This window comes from Equus quagga, chromosome 9, assembly GCF_021613505.1.
Source record: "Equus quagga isolate Etosha38 chromosome 9, UCLA_HA_Equagga_1.0, whole genome shotgun sequence".
NCBI classification, from domain to species: Eukaryota; Metazoa; Chordata; class Mammalia; order Perissodactyla; family Equidae; genus Equus; species Equus quagga.
In genome coordinates this window covers 32,408,598-32,431,941 of record NC_060275.1, presented here as the reverse complement: position 1 = coordinate 32,431,941, position 23,344 = coordinate 32,408,598, and the positions used below count along the sequence as shown (strand labels likewise).

The following is a 23,344-nucleotide window of genomic DNA, read 5'->3' as shown; positions in this document are numbered from 1 at the left end:
AGTAGCTCGATTTCTCACCCTTCTCTTATTATCTGCTCTCTGGTTATTTTAATGTTTATTAGCACATCAGCTAGAAATTTGTTGTGATAGGATAACTGGAAATTCAGATTAGTTGACATTAATTCATACTAGTCTAACTGATCATACATTTGGTGTGGGGTAGATTTACTGATTTTTTGTAAGGGATGTGTAGGAATTCATACCAATTTTCAGTTGACCTTAACTTGAACTTTTCATCATTCGGAAGGAGATTTGGAGTATTACTGAAAGGGAGGAATTTAATTTGGTATCTTGGTGGTCCTTGAAACATACTGTTTTTTTGAACTTCCATCTCATTGATTTAAGAATTCTCTTCTTTGATGTTCTCAGTAGTGTTCTGGTTGAAGTGCTTTATGCTGCTGGGATTCGCAAGTCAGGTTTTCTCCCTTTAAGAACAAGCTCACCTGTTGAATAACTACAAGACTCTCACAGCTTTCAAAGAAAATAGAGTGTTCTTTTGAAATGTAATGGAAGGCCTTGGTCTAAACACTATAAATACTGCTAGATGATGAAGCTGTTTTGCCATGACTGGAATTTCTATTTTGGAAATCATGGCTAAATGCAGTATATATGTGAGCTATAGAAAAAAAAATTATTTTCCTAGGAAAAGTTTGATCAGACAGAGTCAACGAACAGGAAAAGGTAGGGTCCAAGTTTCCTCCAAGTGAGTTGAGTTTACTTTTTAAACCCAGAACATGTAGTTGAACAGCATAATGAAATTCTCACTTAATATTTGGTCGTGCAAAATTAAGCTTCAAATGAAATTACGAATTTTTTGTGGCTTCAGAAATCCTTTGAAAACACAAATTGAATCTTTAAGTCCAGCTGGAGAGCACTTCCGATTCTCAGCTGCAGCAAGAGAAATGTATTGCCTAACCTTGTGAAAGTCCAGCTTTTCATAGTTAACAGATTGCTCCTGTTAAAGCGTGCTGCTGCTGTTGTCAGGTGGATTAGAAGTGCTTGTCTTTATGTTTACTATCTCCTTTATGTTACTTTGCATATTCTTTTATGGTGCTTTGCAAATATTTTAAAGTTAACAGAATCCGTCTTTACCATATGTTTTATAAACCGCTTTTCCCTTTTATCCTAATTCTTTCTAACTTGTTCTCCTAGAATGAGAGACTCCAGGCATTGCTTGGAGACAATGAAAAGATGAACCTGGCAGATGTGGAACTTATCCCGTTGCCTTTAGAACCGCAGGTGAAAATTAGAGGCATAATCCCAGAAACAGCCACATTATTTAAGGTAATTGTGATGGGTTTTTAATGTATATGATTGGAACCCAATTCTTTAAAGCTGGAACAGAGACACTACCTTTGAAAATTATTATGTTGCAAGTAATATTTATAATTTTATTTGATTTAGTAAATACTGGATAAAAAGGTACTTTTTATTTTTCAGTATGTTTTAAGATCTTGTATTACCAATAGGTGTTTTTATATGAAACGCGTAAAATATTTTTATATCTCTGGATTGTTTTTTAATCTTTAATTCTTTGAACTATTTATTAATCAGAGCCACACCTGCTTTCTTCCAAGTAAGCTATTTTTTAAAAAAAATTAAATTGCAGACTTATGTTTTGTATTCACTTCATAAGTTCACATGGTTAGATGAGTCCTGACATTTTTAACATTTCTCAATCTGCTATCTGTTCTTATGCCTTAAATTTTTTCTTATGCTTTCAAATAGTAATTCTTTGTAATCCTTAATAGTTTCTTTTGGCTGGCCACCACTTGGATAGTTAGAAACAGCTGGTGGCGGCTGCCGTCTCTAATTGGGCCACAGGACTGAGCATTACTACCTATGAAGCATCGTTATCTGCCCAGCATCATAATGAAAGTTCTCTGTGTTTTAGGTTTTGTGATTCCAGGGGTGGAGGGCATAAGTTGCATTAGAATATTACTTTGCATCAGATAAGAAAAGACTCATAGAACAACAGCTTAGGTGTATAAAAAAAAGACATGATTATAGTAAGAAATAGTTCAGACTTTTTAAGGACATGATTAAAGGCAACCTATGGCAGTCCAGCTCACACAACTGAAACATAAGTTTCATAAAGTGGTACTAAAGTGTACTGCATGTTATGGACTCTGATAGTTTCTATTCTTTTAAAAACTTTTCTGTTGCATTAATTTTTAAATGTTGCTTGAGCCTGTTTAATTGGTTTTAAAACTCAGTGGATTATAACCTTCAATTTGAAAAATACTGGTACAGGAGATAAAATCCAAACATTTCTTAGTTCGTGCTTACAGTCCACTGGAGGCCGAAATATAAAGAGCTACACACAAGATGGTATATATGTAACAACTGATGTTCCTTTGGGCTGGAACTCCCAAAAAAGACCAGCTTCTAATGTTCTCGGTCCCTAAGGACTAATCAAGAGCATTGAACCAAAAAGGTAGTTTTATCACTTTTTTCAAACAGGATGAAAAAAGATATGTAAGATACACAGCAGGAGTTGTAAGAGTAGGGTGTAAGAATGTATATCTATGGGGCTGGCCTGGTGGCATGGTGGTTGGGTTCACACGCTCTGCTTTGGTAGCCTTGGGTTTGCAGGTTTGGATCCTGGGCACAGACCTGCACACCATTTTGGCAAGTTACACTGTGGCGGCATCCCACATACAAAATAGAGAAAGACTGGCACAGATGTTAGCTCAGGGACAGTCTTTCTCACAAAAATAAAAGAAAGAAAAAGAAAAAAAAGGAATGTGTATCTTCCACTATTGTTAGGTGGATTCTGGACCCATTTTTTTCTTAATTATATAATTTTATAATTGTATCTTATATATACAAAGTAGATGGTCAGTAAAATATCATGGGACATCTTATTTGATCCTAATATCCAGTCCTGAGTTTTTTCTTCGAACCCTTAAGTATTTGGACATTCTTGAAAATTCCGAGTTGGAGTTTAGGATTAATAGTTCTGGGACATTTACTACATAACTCTGCCATAGTAATTCTTAATCATTTTTGGGTCATGAGTGCCTTTGAGAGTGCAAGGAAAGTGATGGATTGATTGTACACTTTAGAAAGTTACCCATATACTTGCCCATACGCTGAAATTTCTGTACACATTCATGGATTCTTGTCCTTTTATGAACTCCTTAGAGGGAAGAGGTTATGGACCCAGTTTTTTATGTTTTTCAAGAGTATTTTGTAGCCCTTGGCTGAAGGGCTGAAGCTAGATCTTCATGGGGGTGAGTCCCTGAAGGTGCTGGGATTAGCGCTGGCATCCTGTGGTCATCATCTGCTTGCTTTAGATTTCAGGTAGAATCTGAATGTCAGAATCAGATCTGAAGCTGAAAGGGGAAATTACAACAAAGATCCTCTTGCCTGTCATTTATCTTTAGGAAGATCACTTCCAGTTATTCTTCTTGAGCTTTTGTGAACTAGGGCACAAGATAATTTATAAGATGTATTTTTGCCTGGGGTGATAAAAGGCCAGTCCAAATTTAAGATAATTTAATGTTCAGAGTGGCAGTCCATAGAGGTTATAAGTTGTAAAAACATATTCTTTATAGCATTTTTGATGCCTTTTTCCCAACATTTTATTGGATAGTTTTCAAATGTACAAGAAAGTTGAAAGAATTTAACAGTAAACAACTGTATACCTACCCCTTTGATTTTGTCATTAAAATTTTTGTTTGCTTTGTGACATAGCTGTTCATCCCTCTCTGTGATACTTTTTGTCCTATTATTTCTCATGGCCTGTACAAATTAAGATTATTATCATTTGTTTTCTTTGTCAGATTCATTTTTCTTTATATTATTATAAAATTTCTCCAAATTTCTGTCTTATATAATTTCTTCTCAGTGATGAACACCAGTAGGGCATCTCTCTCAGGATAGTTTTCTGACCTTTTATCTCCAAATTAGTGGTCTCCAGGTGCTATTCTATGTGATGTTTTGTTTCTAAAGAGAATTTAATTTCATTATTTGTTAATTTAAACATTTACCTAAAGTAAATCCAAGATTTCATCTACTTAAGGGAAGAATTCTGGGGAAAACATATAGTTATTCCAGAGTAAAAGATACAGATATTTGAGATCTCCCTTCGTTTTATAAAAGAGGAATTTGAATCTCAAAGCTGCACAGTCGTCGTGTACTTGCTGTTAGGAACCAGGGCTCTTGACTTTTTATCTGGTACATTTTTATGTGACACTGTGTCACCTCTTTGACTGCAGTGTGTCTCTAATAATAAAATAATAGTGGTGAACGTATGTAGATTGTCTGCTCTGTATCAGGCATGGTGCCAGACTCTTGACTTCTACAATTTCTGATCACTTTAGTAACTCTGCAGCAGAGGTGTTATCTTTATTTTACAGGAGAGGAAACAGGTTAAAGAATATGCACAGAATCATTCAGCTCGTATCTGGCAGAGCTTGGGTTCATGTCCATGACTAACTCCAGAGCTGTGCTCTTTATACCATGTAGTCTTCTCGCTATTAGCCAGCTCACGGTTCCCTCCAAGGTACCCAAGTGCGTCTTGCTGCCAACCCAGCTTGTTTCCTTCAGTCCTGTTTATCTGTTTGTTTACCTGCAGGTCAGCATTTGCTTCTCTACATAGTAGATCTTCATGCATTAATTTATATCCAAATTTGAAAAGTCTGTTTTTTGTTTCCAGAGTGCTCTTATGCCTGCACAATTATTCTTTAAGACAGAAGATGGAGGCAAATATCCAGTTATATTTAAGCATGGAGATGATTTACGCCAAGATCAACTTATTCTTCAAATCATTTCACTCATGGACAAGGTGAATATAACCTTACGTTAGTGGGGAACATTATTTCATTTTAGAAAACTATGGTTTAATGCATACGTTATGTATGAACATAGAAGTATTTGTAATATTTAGGTACAATCCAGAAAGCTGAGCGATCTCCACTTGACCTTGAACAAGTTTGGTGGTGGTTGTACACTGCAGAATGGCTCTTGTCATGAGTATAAAATGAAAGTGCATGTTCCTTTCTATAAAAACTTTTTTCCCAGTTAAGATCTCTCAATGTTGGATTTAGTCATGTCCTTCCTCTTAGTCAGCTAGATCTTTTTAAAATCTTATCCCTGTCCCTGGCTTTTAAAGGAACATATCTGCCCTCATTTTCTTTTCTCTGAGTTCTAAAATACTTTATGACAAGAAAAAACTGCATAAATGAGTAGCAGGAACCCTGCTGTTCATTGAAAACTACTGACAGTGATTTAGAATAAGAAAAAATTTGGCATACCATCAAGTAATTGCTTAATAAATTTACTTTGATGATGAAAGTTAAATTAACTAATTAATTTAGTTAAACCTTAATTTAGGTTTACCTCCTAAATCTCTTATATTAAACTGCTGTAATACATGTCTGGAAAATTATTTCATAGCAATCTTTATATTTGGTTAATGCATTTATCTTTTGATCAAAAGCTGCTGCGGAAAGAAAACCTGGATTTGAAGTTGACACCCTATAAAGTATTAGCCACTAGTACAAAACATGGTAAGTTTCTTTTACACCATGATTGTTTATTTCAATGTCCAATGAGTATACTTTTCCTTTTTCAGTTGAAAGTTGTTAAGAATGTTAGACATTGAGTTCATTTGTAGCCCTGAAGATCAGTTGGGCCAGCCTGCCTCCCTGTCTCCCTCCCTCCATTCCTCTCTCATGAAATTATTAAACAGTGTATTTGGAAGAAAAATTAACACCTTTATGATGTATTTTTTTGCATGCAAAACTGGTTGTAATTCACAGTAGTTTCTTACATGGTAATCTGTGTCCTGAATCATCATTTGAGAATTGCTATGATCAAAGTGGCTTTGTACTGTGTCTGCTTATAAAAGCCGCTCAGCAAATGATGTTACCTTATTAATTAATTTTCTATGTAGATCTATAGCGTCTAAGTCTTTTTGAGATTGAATAACCTCTGTAAGTTTGGTGTAAGATTTCATAGGAATGCTCGCCTAATGCCTATTGTGAATTCCATAGTCTTGTTACTGTTAGAGCTTTTTACCCTAAACACTTTGGAGAAACAAAAGTACCTCTTTTAGGTTTCCTGCCCTTCCCCTGGCTGCTCTCAAATCTTTTTGGTGGTTTAATTCCTCTTCTCGTTTTCCTCTTAGAATTATCTTGTTAAAAGTGCACATGGGCTCTTTGACTATCCTATGTACATGATTTATTAGCTTTCGTTTGCTCTTGGGACAAAGACAAAAGCCTTAGCCTGGTCTACAAGTTCTGGCATGGTGTGACATCCCTCCTGCACCTCTCAAGCCTTTTTTGTCTCTCTCCCCTTTGTTTCCTAGGTGTTAGCCACACCAGCCGCCTTCCATTTTCCCAAGTGCTCTTTTAAGCCTTAAGGCCTTCTCATATGCTATGATAGTTATTACCTTTAACATCCTTTCTTCCACACCTTTACCGATTTATGTCCATTATCCTTCAAAACATGGCTCAAATGTCAGATGCCTTCTGATCTCTATTCTGATTTAGGTTTCCTTACACAATTCCCTTTCATTTGTAGAATAAATAAAACTTGCAAGCTTGTATGACTATGAAGGCAGGGTCAAGGTTCTATTTTTTACCTGGAGAAGTTCTTGTTATAATACTAGAAAAACAATAAATATCTCAAGTGAATTAATGCAGACTATTCCGTGTTTGTGATATAGGAATGAATGAGACATTTCTTACTCTAAAGTATGCAATCTCCTAATTTGCATGCAAACAATTATAATGTAAGGCTCACCAAAACCAAATCTTGATAGTTTATGCTCCTGAAATAGTTTCCTTTCTTCAACTGTGATTTTTTTCATAGAGTTGTTATCTTATACACCAGTTGTTTCCCAGACTTCCTGGACTTAGGTTTTCTCCTTCTTGCACTCTTATCCCCTTCTTTTTGGTAGTTTAAGGAATTCTCATACTTTCTTCTCATATCATTTCCAGGAAATGGCAGAAGATGGAATAATAAACGTAGTATAGCTTTAGCATTGGGTGATTGGTATAACACAATTTCAAATTACTTAAAGTGATTTTAAATTTGGAATATTTTTAATTGCTATATGTTATAAAACTACAGAAAGAAGAAATTTTTATGCCAGGTTTAAGAAGCTTAGTCTATTACTTTGTGTTCTTTGTGTACAGTAATAGAAATTGGCCTAGAGAAGCATGCAGATTAAATCAGCTTATTTTTTTAAAAGCTTCCTTGTAGTTTCTGATGTAAATGCCAGTATAAACTTAATATAGTGTTTACACACCTCTTTAAGTTGTTCAGGTATGCAGTGTATATATTTGTAAATGAAAGTTATTCTTAGCAGAACGTTTATTTTATTGCTTAGCCAAATGTGGGAATTAATAAAAGGAACCTTAACTAACTAAATTGGAGTGGAGAAGGCCTGTAGGGGGAGCTCTCACACCCTATCATACATCATCAATTACACCAACCTGGAAGAGAGGTAGGTTTGCATCTTGAACAGGAAGTAGAACCACTTTCCTACTGAAGGAAGATTTCTCTCCCTACCCAGCAACAGCCCAGTCAATGAGAAATGCTGCAGCTCAGCCAATGAGAAGCCGTTGTCACCCTGAACTGTTACTTACTCCCAATGGACTTTCATTTAGAACAGCTCCTTCCTACCGCTCCCCACCCCCCACCTTTTTCTCTATAAAAGCAGCTCCCCTCCTTTGTTTTCTGGATTAGCCTCTGGTTTGTCATAGCATGCATGTCCCGAATTGCAATTCTTTTGGCTATTCCTGGATAAAATCATTTCGAGGATAAAATACAGGTGAATTTGCTTTTAGGTTGACATACAGTAGCATTGTTTAATACAGCGGATGTATTTCTGTGTAGGCTTCATGCAGTTTATTCAGTCAGTTCCTGTTGCTGAAGTTCTTGATACAGAAGGAAGCATTCAGGTACAGTATCTATTTTAAAGATTTATACAATTCATAAATATATTTTTGTATGTTGTTATAAAAAGCTTAATCTTTATAAAAAGTATATAGAATTAAAAGTGAAAGGCTCCTTTTATCACCCTTCTTCCTTCAAGTTCTTTTCCTTTTCCCAGAAGTAAATAGTGCTAATAGTTTAAAATTTTTCCATGTCAGTACATAGAAATGCTCGATTCCTTAAACAGTGCCTAGTACATAATAGATCAGGAATTAATTGGTGAACAAGTTAAAAATTTGTTAAATTTTATGGTTATATCCCAAAGTATGAAATCATATAATTTATTTAAGCATTAATGAACATTTTGATTATTTCCAGTTTTTGTTGTTATTCAGAACAGTGCTATAGTGATATTCTTGCTCATGCATGTTTTTCACGATTGTTTTAAGACCCTGTTCCTCCCCCTCTAACCTCATTGCTCTCCTTTAATAAAAGAAAAAGTGAGTCGTTCCCAGGACTAAGCCATTTATACCTTTGGAATTTTTTTACATTTTAAATACACAGATTAGTTCTTATTGCATCTTAATGGTTTATTTTTATCTTTTAAATATAATTTTTCTTTTCCCCTGTATAATAAAAATTTGTGTAAGTCACACACAAAAACTGATATGCCTGAGATGAAATATGATACAGAGAAGGGCTTGATAGAGGATGTTTGCTGCAGTGTGTTTTTGTCTTTCCCAGTTTAGAGGGTCCCAGTAATTCAGTGTGGAGTTTAGATTTGCAGAAAAGCGTTTCTCTGATTTCTTGGTAGAGCAAGTAGTTATTGTGGTCTTAGGTTTGGGGTGTAGTTATGTGCGATGGTTAAAAGCTCAGACTCAGAACATCAAACTGCCTAGGGTTGAAGTTTGGCTATGCAGCTTTCTAGCTATGTAACCTTAAGTGACTGCTTCACACTTTGTGCAGAAAAGAGTTAAGAGCCGGCCTGAGGCTACTGTCTTGAGAAAGGCCTGCTTACAAGTTTAACCTTTGGCCGGTGTCTGGGAACTTGGCTTTCAGTGTTTTCCCTCTGTTCCCTAACTGAGAATGTGGTTCACTGTGCCTATACGGCACCAATGATGTGATTTATAGCCAACAACCTGCTTTCTTTTTAGAATTTTGATAGTTGCCAGACAGAGGGTGCCTATGTGAGTTCCTGCTGGGCTTCCCCTGGACAGAAACATTGTACCATATTACTCCTTTTTTTTTTTTCTTGCTGTTGGAGAAAAGTAGTAAGTATGCTTAGTGTATCCCTCACAGAAGAAAGCAAGGAGGTTTGTGCCAGGATTCTCTAGACTTTGCCTATGTATTTTTCCCATGATGATCCTGTTGTGTATCCTTTCACTGTAATAAACCTTAGTTGTAGTACAACTATATGTCGAGTCTGTGACTCCATCTAGCAAATTAAACCTCAGTTTTTGCATCTGCAATATTTGGGTAGTAATTAATAGTACCTAGCTCTAGGATTGTTCTGAAGATGATATGAAATATATATAGAGTTTTAACATAGATTCTAACTAAAATAATTATTTAATAAAGTTACCAATTGTTATGCTACTCTGCGTAATTAAGATTTTGTAAAATAAAGACAACAGCAGTTTGTATACTGATTCTTGGTTCCATGTCATTTGTGTCAGTAGTTAGCAGGGTCACAGGTTATTCTCATCTTCAACTTGAGTAGATAGTAATTAAAAACTGTTTTCCAAAATAGTTTCACCTCTTGTGTTTCTTATTGCTACACATCTTGGCCTAATCTTGGTATTGTCAGACTTTTAAATTTTATTTTATTGTGGTTTTACTTTGTATTTCCCTGATTACCCACAAGGTTGAGCATTTAAAAGGATATGGATAGGCCATTTATTTCTGCAAAGTACTTGTTCACATACTTTGCCTGTTTTCCCATTGGGTTGTTTATGTTTTTCTTATTGATTTATAGGAGTTCTTTATATATAGATTTATATATCTATCTATCTATATATATAGATAGATATATATAATAAATATATTATTTAGACATATATTTATTATATTTATGTTATACAGATATATTAGATATATTTAGATATAGATCCTTTGTCTAACTTATAAGGTATTCATAGAAGCTAGAAATATAGGGTAAACTTATTTTTTTAACAGTGCATTATTGTATTTTCAAATAATATACTCTATGTGTTTTTCTTTAACATCTAAATGTAGGGGAATAGATCCAGTTTGTAATCTTAAAAAAGTAAATAAATATTTTCCTCCATTGTTTCCAGACTCTTTGGACACTCCAGTGTATTGCCCCCTTAATTCTTTTGTTCAGTCATTATCTTTCTCATATTTATCAATTTCTACTGAATTCTGAGAATTTTTAGCACTTGTATTGTAATTATTTAAAAATTTGGGGCACAATTTTATTGAGCGTGCTAATGGTGACAGGATTTCAGTAGGTATGCTTACAAGGTGATTTTAAAAACTCTGTTTATTTTCAGGGGAATGTGTGATACAAAAAGACCCACTCATGTTTACCTTCAGGAGAAAGATGAAACAAAGTGATGTATTAAGTATAGAGATATAGCAGTAAATTTATTTTATTTTATATTTTCCCTATGGTATAGAAATGGCAGCATATATATATATATTGTATGTGTATATATATATACATAGTCTGTAAGCATAGTAATAAGACTGATTACTGAGGAGTATGCTTCCTAAAATCCACAATTTATAATTATTGACTAAGTCTTTAGAGCAGACACTTCTTGGTCATTATTTACAATTTTGAAATGCTTAATTTATTTAAAGATTATATTGAATTTATAAACATGTAATAATATCTTTTCAGAACTTTTTTAGAAAATATGCACCAAGTGAGAATGGGCCAAATGGGATCAGTGCTGAGGTTATGGACACTTACGTTAAAAGCTGTGGTAAGTTTTTCAAGCTGTTACTTTCCATTGATGTGTTTGAATAAAGGAAAGCAGTCTATCCTGATATTGCTATATTCATACACATTTAGAACATGATAGGGTTTTGTCTTAGTCCATTCGGGCTGCTATAACAAAATATCAGAGACTGAGTGGCTTATAAACAACAGAAATTTCTTTCTCAGAGTTCTGGAGGCTGGAAGTCAAATCAGGGTACCAGCATGGTCAGGTGAGGGCCTTCTTGGGTCGGAGACTTCTTGTTGTGTCTTCATGTGGTGGAAGGGGCTAGGGAGGTCTGTGGGGTCTCTTCTATAAGAGCACTAATCCCATTCATGAAGGCTCCACCCTCATGACCTAAGCACCTCCCAGAAGTCCCATCTCCTAATACCATAACATTGGCTGTTAGAATTCCAACATGTGGATTTTGGGGCGATACAAACATTCAGATCATAGCAGACTTAAATGCTCTATGAGAAGATGACAAGATATAAAGTGTTGACAAAAGAAGTCATTAATGTTTTGACATAATCTTAGTAATGAGATATAAATTCTGTTTAGTCTTTAATAGATGTATCTTTGAAATCACTTATCTACTTTATAATTACAAGTTCTCTCTCCCTGGAAGCTGTTAATTCTCCCCTAGATTTTCCCTGTGCTTGAGTAACTGATGAAGTTGACTGTGGACAAAGTCTCAGTCAACAATAATTATGCTTTCGATAAATCTCAAGAGCTAGGATAACAGTATTGTATTATGAGGGTTCCTCTCATGGTATTTTAGATTAGTTTTCATGGTTCTTTCCTGGAAATAAGTAAGTAGCAGCATGCCGTGGGGATTAATTCATATGTTTCAACCATTTATGCCAGTTTTCATGAAGTTTATATTCTAGAAGATTATTTTTTATTTTCTTAAAAGATTTGTTTTTAATAACTAAACATTGTTTAAGGGAGGGTTAATAAAGGAGTTGACACTAGAGTTGAGCCCTGAATGGTATCTGGTATATAATATGTTATTCCTATTTTGTATAAATATTATCTTTATTTATGTTTATGCCACTATTCATACCTATACTTAAGTAATCAAAGCTGGGAGAACAAAGTAGAGGGCTTTCTAGACATATAACAACTATGTTTAAACTTTCATATCATTTTATGGTTTATAAATTGCTTTCTTATACATGATTTTTTAAAATTTTCACAATGCTCCTGTGAGGTAGTATTCTACATTATTTTAGACCCCATAATTTATTCCCAAATTTATACTTGATAATCCAGTTTTGGCTAAGAAGTATGAAGAAGATGTAATATTCCTAGGAAGTTTAAAAACATAGAAATAAAATATGTGTGTGTATTAGAATCCAAGGTTTTAATTCTTATTTTTACTGAGGGAACATAATGTGTGTTACATCTAACTGTGTTTACTCATAAAAATGATCACATACAGTGTATTTAAATTTAAAGACTAAAAAACACTGATTGAAACATTCCAGAGAAAATGTTTCCCTTCTCTTACTCTCCTACTCCGTGTTTCTCTCTCCTTCGCTCCCTCCCTCCCTGCTTTCCTTCCTCCCTTCTTTCCTTTTGTCTTCTTTCCTGTTTTTCTCAGACCTTCAAGTCTGTGTTTTCTATGATGTAAAAAAATTACATATGATCTAAAGACTGGACTAGGCTGGACATCTAAGATAGATCATTCACATGACTGGTAGTTTATACTGTCTTTCAGCAAGGCTTGTCGATCAAGTCACCTATGCATGGCCTCTCTGACTTGGGCTTCTCAGGGCTGGGTTCCAAGAGGAAGTGTTGTAAGACACAGAAAGTACGAACTGTTGGTTTTTGAAGGCCTGGGTTGGGAAGCTGGTAGTTTGTCACTTCTGCTGTATTCTGTTGGTCAAAGTAGTCACAGAGCCTGCCTGGATTCAAGCAGAGGGATATAATTCCCACCTTGAATGAAAAGCGTGTTGAATAATGTGTGGCTCTCTTTAATTCACCACACCTAGTTCTCAGTACCTTATACATGAGATATTTTGCATGCCCTCAAATACTTGGGTCTTTTAACTTAACTTTCAGATAGTTACGATAAACTTTTTTATATCTTAAGTCTATTTAATAAAGAAATGTTAACTTTTTCTACTTGAAATATACATACACACACAACCTATAAATGTTGACTAAAATTTGAAAACCCTGCTCACTTAGTAAAATTACTGGAAGAATATGTTATGGATATATGCTAAATGTCATAGTGTTGTGCCTTTTATAGAATGTTCCATTTCTCCCGAAGAGCTAATGAAAATATGACTGCTTTTTCATGTAAAAAAAAAAAAAAACAGCCGTTTGTCATACCTATCAGACAGTTAAATTCAAATTAGATCTTGTTCCTCTCATTTTCTCAACATTGCACATTTATTCATTCCCTCATAACTGATTTGATGGCGAGCCGCTTTTCTTTGCATCGTATTTTGAATAGCCTTCTGTTTTCTATATATCTTACTATGTTACAAAACAATCTTTTCTGTTTCACTGAGGTTGGTAGCATTCCAGGTAGTGTTAGAGGTTGAAAGCCATTATTTGAATTTTTTCATTAGAGGATTCAATGCTTGATAAGTTGCTACTTTGTACCAGAATCTGATTGTTGGACATTATCATATAGATGTATGTATAACTTTCATTTTAAAAAGTAATGTTTTAGGTTTCTGGCAGAGTGTAAGAAGAAAGCGATAATAGTTACGGTGACATTTTTTCCAGATTACACAAAGTGTCAAGTCTGTATCATGTAAGTGAATGTGAGAACACCAATTATTCTCACACACATATCTTTACTAAGGAAAGGTAAATCATATCATTTAGTTGTCTGTATTTCTCTTTATTTTACTTTAAATCAAAATTGTTTTGTAAAATCAATTTAATGATAGAGGCATCTCACGTGGAGTCAGATTCTGGTTTACAGCAGCCTTTTGACAAGATTCCCTTGGACTGGTATAGTATTTCCATTGTAGTTAAAGAATAACTTCAGTTTCCCTAAAAATCCTCTAATCTACTATGTAAATATATAAATGAATGGGTGTTGCTGTATTCCCATAAACTTTATTTATGAAATGTACAAACAGAGGGAGACCAGTTTTGGCCTCAGACTGTCTCAGACTCACCCTTTAGAGTGCCCTCAAGTCCCCCAGTGGACCGCTAAATGTATAAGCAATTGCCTTCAGCTGCAGTTAACATAATCTAACTATCGTGAGTGACACACATAAGAATTTTCTTTTTTGTAAGAAGCTCAGATGTAATTGCTGTTGTTGTTTTAGGTGCTTAAGGATGCTAGGGCCCCCAAGGTCTCTGTGATTCTCTTGGTCTCAGATGACTCCTGCATCTGCAGTCATTGTGTGTGCAGTCTAGCCAGGAAGAAGAAAAAACCTTAGGGGCTCACCTCCCAGTCCAGTTGGCCTCCTTTTTAAAAATGTTCCCCACAAAACTGCGTTTGCTTACATTTCAGTAGACACTCCTAACTGCAAATGAGGCTGGAAAATGTGGTCTTTTACCTAGGCTCAGTCTTGCCCTGTAAATCCTGGTTTGGTTTTGTTTTAAGGAAGAAGCACAGAAGGGATATTTTGTAGGCAAACTGGTAGTCCCTATCACACTACAGACTAGGTTTTGACGATAACTGATTATTAGTGAACTGTAACTGATTTGTTACAGTTAAGTGAGAATTGTTAGTAGACTAGTATATGATTAGAAGTGTTTTTTTGAATGATAGTATGCTATCTTTTATTCATTTTCTACATATGGATATATTTTGAAATATATATAATATGTAGTTTTATCTATAATTAGAATATAATTAGTTAGTCTAAACAGATATACTTGATCTTAAATATCTTGTTGAATCTTGCATCTATCAAAATAGCCACTTAGGGGAGGAGGAGTTGCAAAGTGTAAAACTGGCATGAGCAAGGACTTTAGAGTCACACTTAGGTTCCAATTCCAACCCAGCGACCTTAAACAATCCTCTTAACTTCTGGAGCCTGAGGTTTTTTCATTTGAAGGATGGTTATAATACTTAGATGGCATCATTAAAAGAGTTAGAGATGATGAGTGTAATGTGCCTAGTGAAGAGCCTAGCCTTCAATAAATTTTAACTGTTATTATTATTAATTACTAATTAAAGATTAATCCAATGATGATATCATTGTTTAAGTCACTTTTGGACTTCCAGAATGGCCTTGAACATGAGTCAAATGAACTTTAATATTTATTGAATTTGTACAGGATTAATTTGTTTATTAACAGGTGGTCTAATCTCTTTTCTACATATTGGCTGAAATAAACTTTTTTTTGTAAGTACTGGTATAGTCATATGTATGTTTGCAATTTGTATTTGTTGTGAAGTTACTAATGGGAGAAAGAGGGTGGAAAAAAAATAAGCTTCAAAAAGGTGTTATTTGCTTAATTGTGTTTCAGCATTTTCAACACATGCCAGGTTTCCAGACCTTTTAGAAGAGAAAGATAAAAGAGAATAAAGCGAGAACCAGAGACTCTGCCCCAAGCTCTGCTCGTGTAATTTTTCTCAATAGTTTAGATTATGCTGTGAACTTCATAAACGCCTTAACGCTCAAATAAATTCATTTGTCTTCCTATCTGCTGGCACTTCAAGATTGTTTCTCTAAAGATTCTTTTTAAACCCTGCATTTACTTCTCTTATCTTGTAGATAACAGGTTTCTATTCTTTATGTGTATTTTTGTAGATGCTTTTTTCCACCTGTGATCTTTAACATGTGTCCAATTTGAAGTGAGAAATGGTAGACACAGGTTATAATTAAGGTTCTTGGGACTTTATTTAACTTTTGATACAAGTGACTTTTATAATTTGACAATACTCTGCAGGATATGTTTTCTGCTGCAAATCATTATTTTGCGTTTCAAATGGTAAACTCTTCATAGAGTCAAAGAAGATTACCCATTTAATTTGAAAATTTAGGTGAGAAATCAGAAAGTAATAATCAAATTGAAATTAAAGTAGCACAAACTGCTTTTATATTGAATTATATGTGTAACCTGGTTTGCACGTGTTTTTCACAATTCTTTTTTTTGAACTGTTACTGCAGCTGGATATTGCGTGATTACCTATATACTTGGAGTTGGAGACAGGCACCTGGATAACCTTTTACTCACAAAAACAGGTAACAAATGACAGCTACTAGCAGATACACATTTTTATATGCCAGTGATTTTTACCCTGGAATCTACTTAGTAACAAAATAAGTTGCATAATGAAGATAAATCATAGAATTTTAAAAGTCCCTTTATATGGTACCTTTGAAGCATCGAGGGGAACTCTCATCCCTTTTAAGAATCACTTTAGTAGTAATCCTACAGATGGTTATAGCCCTTGCTTCTTGAAATGCCTCCTTTGGTGGACAGCCCGTAATGTATGCAAGCAGTCCAGTCTCTTACTGTACAGCTCTAGTTAGAATGTTGGAACGTTCTTTCCCTTATCAAACTACACTTAACTCACATTAACCCCTCTCTTTCTTTGCCTTTCCCCTCGGAGCTCCATGGAGTAATCATTCACATCTCCGTCCATCCCATGGCTTTAAACACCATCTCTATGCAAACAACTTCCAAACTTAGAGCTTTCTACTTCAATCCATTTCATCAGCTTCAAACTAAAATATCTAACCACTCGAAATCCTAATTATATGAGCAGTTGTAAAAGTTGTTTTCTTCCTCCACTGCTTGTCTAATGCCTGCTTCTCGCCTCATTTTCCCATCTCAATAAATAGCAAAATTATCCACCCAGTTATTTAAGCCCCAGACTTAGGAGTCATTTTTAATTCTACTCTTGGCCTCATCTCACATATTGAACCTATCAGTAAATCTTGTCTACTCCTCACCTCCAAAATAGATCATGAAGTTACTCATTCTCTTCATTTCCACTGCTTTGACCCCATTTGAAGCTACCAACATGTTTTGTCTAAACTGAGTAAAATCTGACCTCTACTATGGCCATGGTGCCTTGCCCACAGTGACCAGTTTGAGTGTCAAACCACTCCTGCTTTTGGCAAGTGCCCTTGTTGTTTCCTCTTCCTGCCAAGCTCTTCTCTCACATCTTTGCCAGTCTGACTTTGGTTATTAAATCTAAGTTTGAAAGGCATCTCCTTAAAGAAACCTTTTCTAACTCTCTGATCCGAAATGACATATACCTGCCACCCTACCCCTCTCATTACTCTGTATTTATTATTCTGTTTTGTTTCCTTTACAGCACTTATCACTAGGTGAAGTTATCTTCTTTATATAACTCAACAAATGTTTATTGAGCACCTACTATGTGCCAAGTATCGTTCTCAGTGCTGGAGATACCAAAACGAACAGAGCAGACAGAAATCCTGGCCCTCATGGGGTTTGTTGACTTCTTATCATCATCTGCTCCCATTCAGGATGCAGGTTCCATGAGAGCAGAGACCCTGCCCACCCAGTTTGCCACCACACCTCCTGAGCCTTGAACAACACCTAGCTAAACTGTTTGATAAATCAGTGATCAGTGTTAAATGAATGAATGAATAAATATTTCTGCTCTTCCATGTGGCCTTTTCTTTCCTGGGCTAAATAATCTGTTTCTTCAGCCTTTCACAGAAAATAAATTTTAAAGTACTCTTAAAATAGTCTCTCCGGCAAGAACATTTTCCGTTTTGTTAATATTCTTCCAAATTGTGATCCCAAGAATTTAACATAGTACGTGGAGTGGAGACTGACTAATTAATAATATAGTAACCCTATTAATTCACATAATCTGGAATTTCATATATTCAGTTTTAAGGTATTAGTGTGAAAAGTTATCTGTGGTAGAATTTGCATATGAAAGCCATGTCTGTGTCAAGGCCAGGCAGTCCCTTTAATAGCCAGGACTGAAGTAATGTAGTCAGATTGTCATGGAGGTTCTTGCCAAATTTGCTAATTTAGCAAAGGATATTTATAAAACATAAGTGTATTTGGAGAGAATTGTAATTTGGTTGAATCTTTTAACCACATTTGTTTTTGTATTGTGATCATTTTATAACCATAATGGAATTCTTTAATGTGTAGAGTAGCATCACATCTATAATGTTATATTCACAGATCTTACTTGTCTCTTCTTTTGGAAATTAATAAGTAATAGGCCTTTTTCTGATGGACTTTGAGAACTGCTCTGTCTTGTGTGTGTGTCTGTGTCTGTGTGTCTGTGTGTGTTGAAGGGAGTATTTTGAATAAAATTTGGAAAGAGGAGCCTACCTAATATAGTTTTTTGGCCCAGGTCACAGTTACTTGTTTTATGGAAATTGATTTGTAAAATTTGTAAAACAGAAGGTTTTAAGCTTCTTGTCACCAGTTTTCCACTAGAGGGTGCTCCAAATTTGCCTTTAAAAACCAAAAAGTTAACCTTAAAATGTGCTAGATAAGAGGCACAGTCTGTTTCTTTTAAAAGAGCATTTCTTGAAATTACTTTTTCATAACTACTGTTTAATTATTTTATCCATTTACAGGCATACCTCAGAGACACTGCAGTTCAGGTCTAGATCACTGTACTAAAGTGAATATTGCAATAAAGCAAGTCACACGAATTTTTTGTTTCCCAGCACATGTGGAAGTTAGCTTTACACTGTACTGTAGTCTATGAAGTGTGCAGTAGCATTATGTCTGAAAAAGTAATGTACGAACCTTAATTAAAGAAGACTTTATTGCAAAAAAATGCTCCCGTCACCTGAGCCTTAAGCAAGTCGGAATGTTTTTGCTGGTGGAGAGCGTTGTAAAAGACGCGCTTATCTGCAAAGTACGATGAAGCAAAGTGGAATGAAATGAGGCGCTGCTGTGTATCAGACATTTTAAGTCTTCCTCACTCGGATAAATGTCTTCCATTTTCAGCTTTAGTTTGAATCAAATTAGATTATACATATAAAGAAACAGCAATTATGTCAAGACAAATGGAAGTATAATGAATGCTTCAAATTCAAGAAATTTAAAATAATTTATTTAAAAATGTTTTGTGTCTACAGTCATTTTCACTAACAATATTTCAGAGCAGCTTCAGGTTATATTAATTACATATAAGTTATAATTAGACTTGTATGGTTTAGACAACTATTATATATTTAAAGTGAATTTTGAGTGTAGTTCATTGCAGGAAATACATTTCAGTAACTGTGGTTAAAAATACCTCAGATATCATGAAGCGTCTTCCCTTGTATATTTTGGATCCATGATGCCTTCAACACAGACTGTTACATATTAAAAACTTAGAACTTTAGATTCTCTTATATAACTCTTTAATCTCTTAGTATTGGTAGAACATTTTTTTATAAGTAACGTTCCTCCCATTCTTCAAAATAAAACACTTTTTATCTTCTGTTCTTCTCATTTGCCAGCTTGGGCAGGTTTAGAGTCTATGACTCTGCTCTGGGTGAAATTGGTTTGGGATTGTAATCAGAGTTCCACTGACTCATCTGTGTCCCATTCCCTGGTCTGAGAGACGGAGCAGGGAGGAATGAGACACCCAGACTGCATTTCACTGGAGTGTTTTGGGGATTTGCCCCCAACACACTGTTCTACCTATAAATATAGATAAGACAGAAAAGGGTCAGACTGAGAACTTTAGGAGTGTGTGGAGGAAAATGTTTCACACTGCATGTAGAGAACTGCAAAATCTATATGGTGGTAGTGTACAAACATGCAAAATATAAGTCTTAGTGACAGATTTCCCAGACATGCTTTTGCCCCTGCTTTATTTTCTTGTGCCAGCTTTCAGCTTGAAGTTTCCTCAGCTTGTGCAGCAGAGGGCGTTGTGTATCCATCATGAACGTAAAAGTCGAAATCCTTTGTCAGTGTGTTGTCATGTGGGCAATTATAACTTGTTTTTCTTGAAACAAATTTAGGGTGAATGATGTTTCCCTTATTAATGCATTAATATAGCATTATTTGGGCAAGAAATTACAAAATTTAAGCTATGGTGTGAGATGAGAAAAAATGAATTTTTTCAGAATGGGTGTTCTTTGAGGAAGCTTTAATAAGTTTATTCAGGGTAATTTAGTTGTGGCAGGACTGAAATGAAACGTGATTTGAGTTTATCTCAACTCTGTGGAGAAAGTGTTTGTTTTGTTTTTATTTTTGAGAATTTGAGGGGCAAAAAGGAATAATGTAAGTGAAAACTTTGTTGTTATGGTATAAAGACTTTATAATGGAATTAACGCATAAAATTAATATATAAATAACCTGAAAACATTCACAAAGGAAAACAAGGAGCTGGATGTCTGTAGTAAATAGAAAGTTCTGTGTTGTCCTAGGGATGGCCCTTCTAACCTAGAGTCATCTGTTCACAGAGTGAGAGAAGCGGTGACTTTTTGTCTGTCTTGGCACTTCACAGTAATACCCTTTGAGCCTTTTGCCAGAAAGCTCAATGTAAAGGAAAATAGTCATTCTTATTGTGATCCTAATTGGATATATTTTTAAATACATCTCTTATCCTGATCTTCATCATTCTTTAATTTTATCTGAAATTGATTCCCTTCCTTTTTTAATTTGGAGGAACAGACTCACATAGAAGTTAATATGTCAAGCTCTAAAGTCACATTCCTTAGGTTTAAATTGCTACTCCACCATTGGGTGACTTTAGATAAGTTATCTAATATGTCTGTGACTCAGTTTCTTTTTCTGAATTTGTAAATGATAAAAATAGAACTTCTCTCCTGGTGGAGTTGGGAAGGTTGATGAGATAGTATAGTAGAGTTTTGTTTGGTACTGAGCAGGCAGTAAACATTCCTGAAGGACTAGTCAGCTATTATGGTTTTGCTTGTTTGTTTTACCACCAGGAAATAAGAATTCCCTCTGTTTTTGGCTTGTTATTTGCAATCTTAATTTTAGAGATAAGAAAATAAGTAATGTATTTCAAAAATTCCTTTTTCTCACCCTAAAACCCAAACTCCTTTAAGTTACTGCCTTCTAAATTCTGAGTGGCTCTGTAGTTTGGGAGTGTAGGAAGATTTATAAAGAGAAACAGTCAATTTGATCATTGATTTAATGTCATCCTTTCTGTGTTTTCAGATAAACCTTGATAATTTAAAAATAAACGTTTATTTATTTGTTTTATTTTTTTTTCAGGCCATAATACAGTTGTTCATGATTTCCAAAATCTTTTTACTTAGAAAGCACTTAGTTACTATTCAAATGGTGGTACTTCGTCAACTATTTGTATTTGAATTATTCAGTTTAATATATTAAATATACTGTAAAATCTAAAACTACAGACTTATTTTCTTAATGTGCTTGTTTATTCTCTGGGACATGAGAGAAAGGGGTATAAACAGTTTTATGCCCCTAGTAGGCACCCAAAAAATGGTTTTAAAATGAATAAATCAACTAGATTTTTTCATGTCATTTTTATCTGTCTTCAGGGTTTCCAGAAAAATCTGTCTCCTGTCTAAACTTTTATTGTTCCTGTAGACTGTGGGCTTACTACTATTTTGTAGGAGTTTATAGACCGGTTGGATTGGTTTTTCTCAGTTGGTGTATGCAAAAGAGAATCAGGCACGTAAGACCTTCTCTTTTTATCCATAAATACTTTTTTAGTCTTTATCAATCATTACTTTAGATAATAATGAGAAGGACTTATCTTGATGTGAATAGTTTTCTTTTTAAACATTATTTGAATCTGATCTTTTGAAAGTTTCTTGAGTATTTCTTATCAGGTCAGTTGTCTTATGTTTACTGAAACCTATCTTAAGGAAAATGTTAATGGTTGCTGTAAAGGGTGCTTTTATTTTTAAGTTTGTTTTAGAAGGACATTGTTTCTTCTCATTAGAAGTAATAAAAAATGATAAAGTGCTATACTGTCTGTGCCTCCGGAGCTGGAAATTACCTCATGAAGAAAGTAACTTAGAGTGTGTTGTGAAGGATGCGTTGGGCTTGTATAAGATGCAAATGGAGAAAAGCACACATTCCAGTAAAATACCCAGAAGCTGAAATAAGCAGTGCGTTTGCAGGTTTATATAGGCTGGTTAGATTAATTTGAGGTCAGATTCTGGAGGGAAATCAGTCTACTTCCTTTTGGGTTACCTTTTATATAGCACAGCTGAATTCAGTCATTGAAGTAGAGCTGCAGATTAGGATATTAAGTTTTTTTATGTAAGTTTCCTTATCAGGTGATATATTCTTTAATGCTGCAAAGACACTGCGTTTGTTTTGCTTTGCAATGAATAATTTGGGGGGAGGGTAAATTGTAATGTCCTTTAAAGCATTCAAAGTTCCACCATAGACTAGTGATCATAAACTAGATTATTAAAAAGTTAATACATTTTCATAGTGACCCCTTGAACAAAAAATGTGTCAAATTTTAAGGTAATGGGATTATACAACACAGGAAAACTGTAACTATTAGTCTTGAATATGAGTTTTAATTTATTTAAATGATTCATCTTAGTACTATCCCCTTCACAGTGACCTAACTGAAGTTCAGAGTTCTATTAATCCGTATAAACTAGATCAGAAGTACTCAAGCTTCGGCCTGTATCAGAATCACCTGCAGAGTGAGTTCAAATACAGATCGCTGTGTCCCAGGCTCAGAGTTTCTGATTCATTAGGTAGGGTAGAGCCTGAGAATTTGTTTTTGTAGCAAAGAAAACTATCCATACTTATCTGAAAAGGTTATTAAAATTCTCTTTTTTTAAAATCCATATCTGTTTAGAGGCTGGATTCTTTTCTTTTGCTTCAGTTAAAACAATATATCATCATACACTGAGAGAAGAATAAAAAGTGAGAATCCAGCTGTCTCCTTTTAAGCCAGACATTAAAGAGATTTGCAAAATATAAGGCAGTGCCACTCTCCTCACTATGTTATTTTTGTTTTGGAAAACGGTTATTATTCATAAAAACAAGTTACATTAAAATGTTATTGACTTATTATTTTCAAATTAATTAGTATTTTTTAAGAAGTTGCAGTTTTAATTTCAAATTCAGTAAATATCGGTAGAGGTAGCCCAACTAAGGCTTTTTTGGGTCCTCAATAATTTTTTTTTTTTGAGGAAGACTAGCCCTGAGCTAACATCCGCCAATCCTCCTCTTTTTGCTGAGGAAGACTGGCCGTGAGCTAACATCCGTGCCTATTTTCTTCCACTTATATGTGGGATGCCTACCACAGCATGGCTTGCCAAGCGGTGCCATGTCCGCACCCAGGATTCGAACCAGCGAACCCCGGGCTGCCAAAGCGGAACGTGCACACTTAACCGCTGCGCCACCGGGCCAGCCCCTCAATAATATTTAAGAACATAAAAGGGTCCTGAGACCAAAATGTTTTAGAATTGCTTATTGAAGGTCATTGTTTTACATCTTCAAAGGGTTACTGTTCTGCTTTAGACATTAAAACAGTTCTCTAGAAGAAAAGAATATTTCAGGGGAAAATACTTCATTGGTTTTAATCACTATAGGAAAAAATATATATATAAGATTTAAGAATATGTTTTTCTTGAATGGAAATAGACTATATGATGCGGGGT

The 23,344-nt window shown here is 34.8% G+C and overlaps 1 protein-coding gene across 5 annotated transcripts in view; it reads left to right on the top strand.

Annotated features, from left to right (window-relative positions):
* PIK3C3 (phosphatidylinositol 3-kinase catalytic subunit type 3) overlaps positions 1 to 23,344 on the top strand; it is a 159,471-nt gene that overhangs the window by 102,339 nt on the left and 33,788 nt on the right. For all 5 annotated transcript variants that reach the window (XR_006890113.1, XM_046671611.1, XM_046671614.1 and 2 more), the window contains 6 exons: positions 1,153 to 1,284; positions 4,664 to 4,792; positions 5,447 to 5,516; positions 7,852 to 7,916; positions 10,757 to 10,841; positions 15,932 to 16,006. Coding sequence is in view for 4 of the 5 variants with exons in the window: in XM_046671611.1 (XP_046527567.1) it covers positions 1,153 to 1,284; positions 4,664 to 4,792; positions 5,447 to 5,516; positions 7,852 to 7,916; positions 10,757 to 10,841; positions 15,932 to 16,006 (556 nt within the window). In the remaining variant the exon portion in view is untranslated. The remainder of the gene's footprint in view (positions 1 to 1,152; positions 1,285 to 4,663; positions 4,793 to 5,446; positions 5,517 to 7,851; positions 7,917 to 10,756; positions 10,842 to 15,931; positions 16,007 to 23,344) is intronic.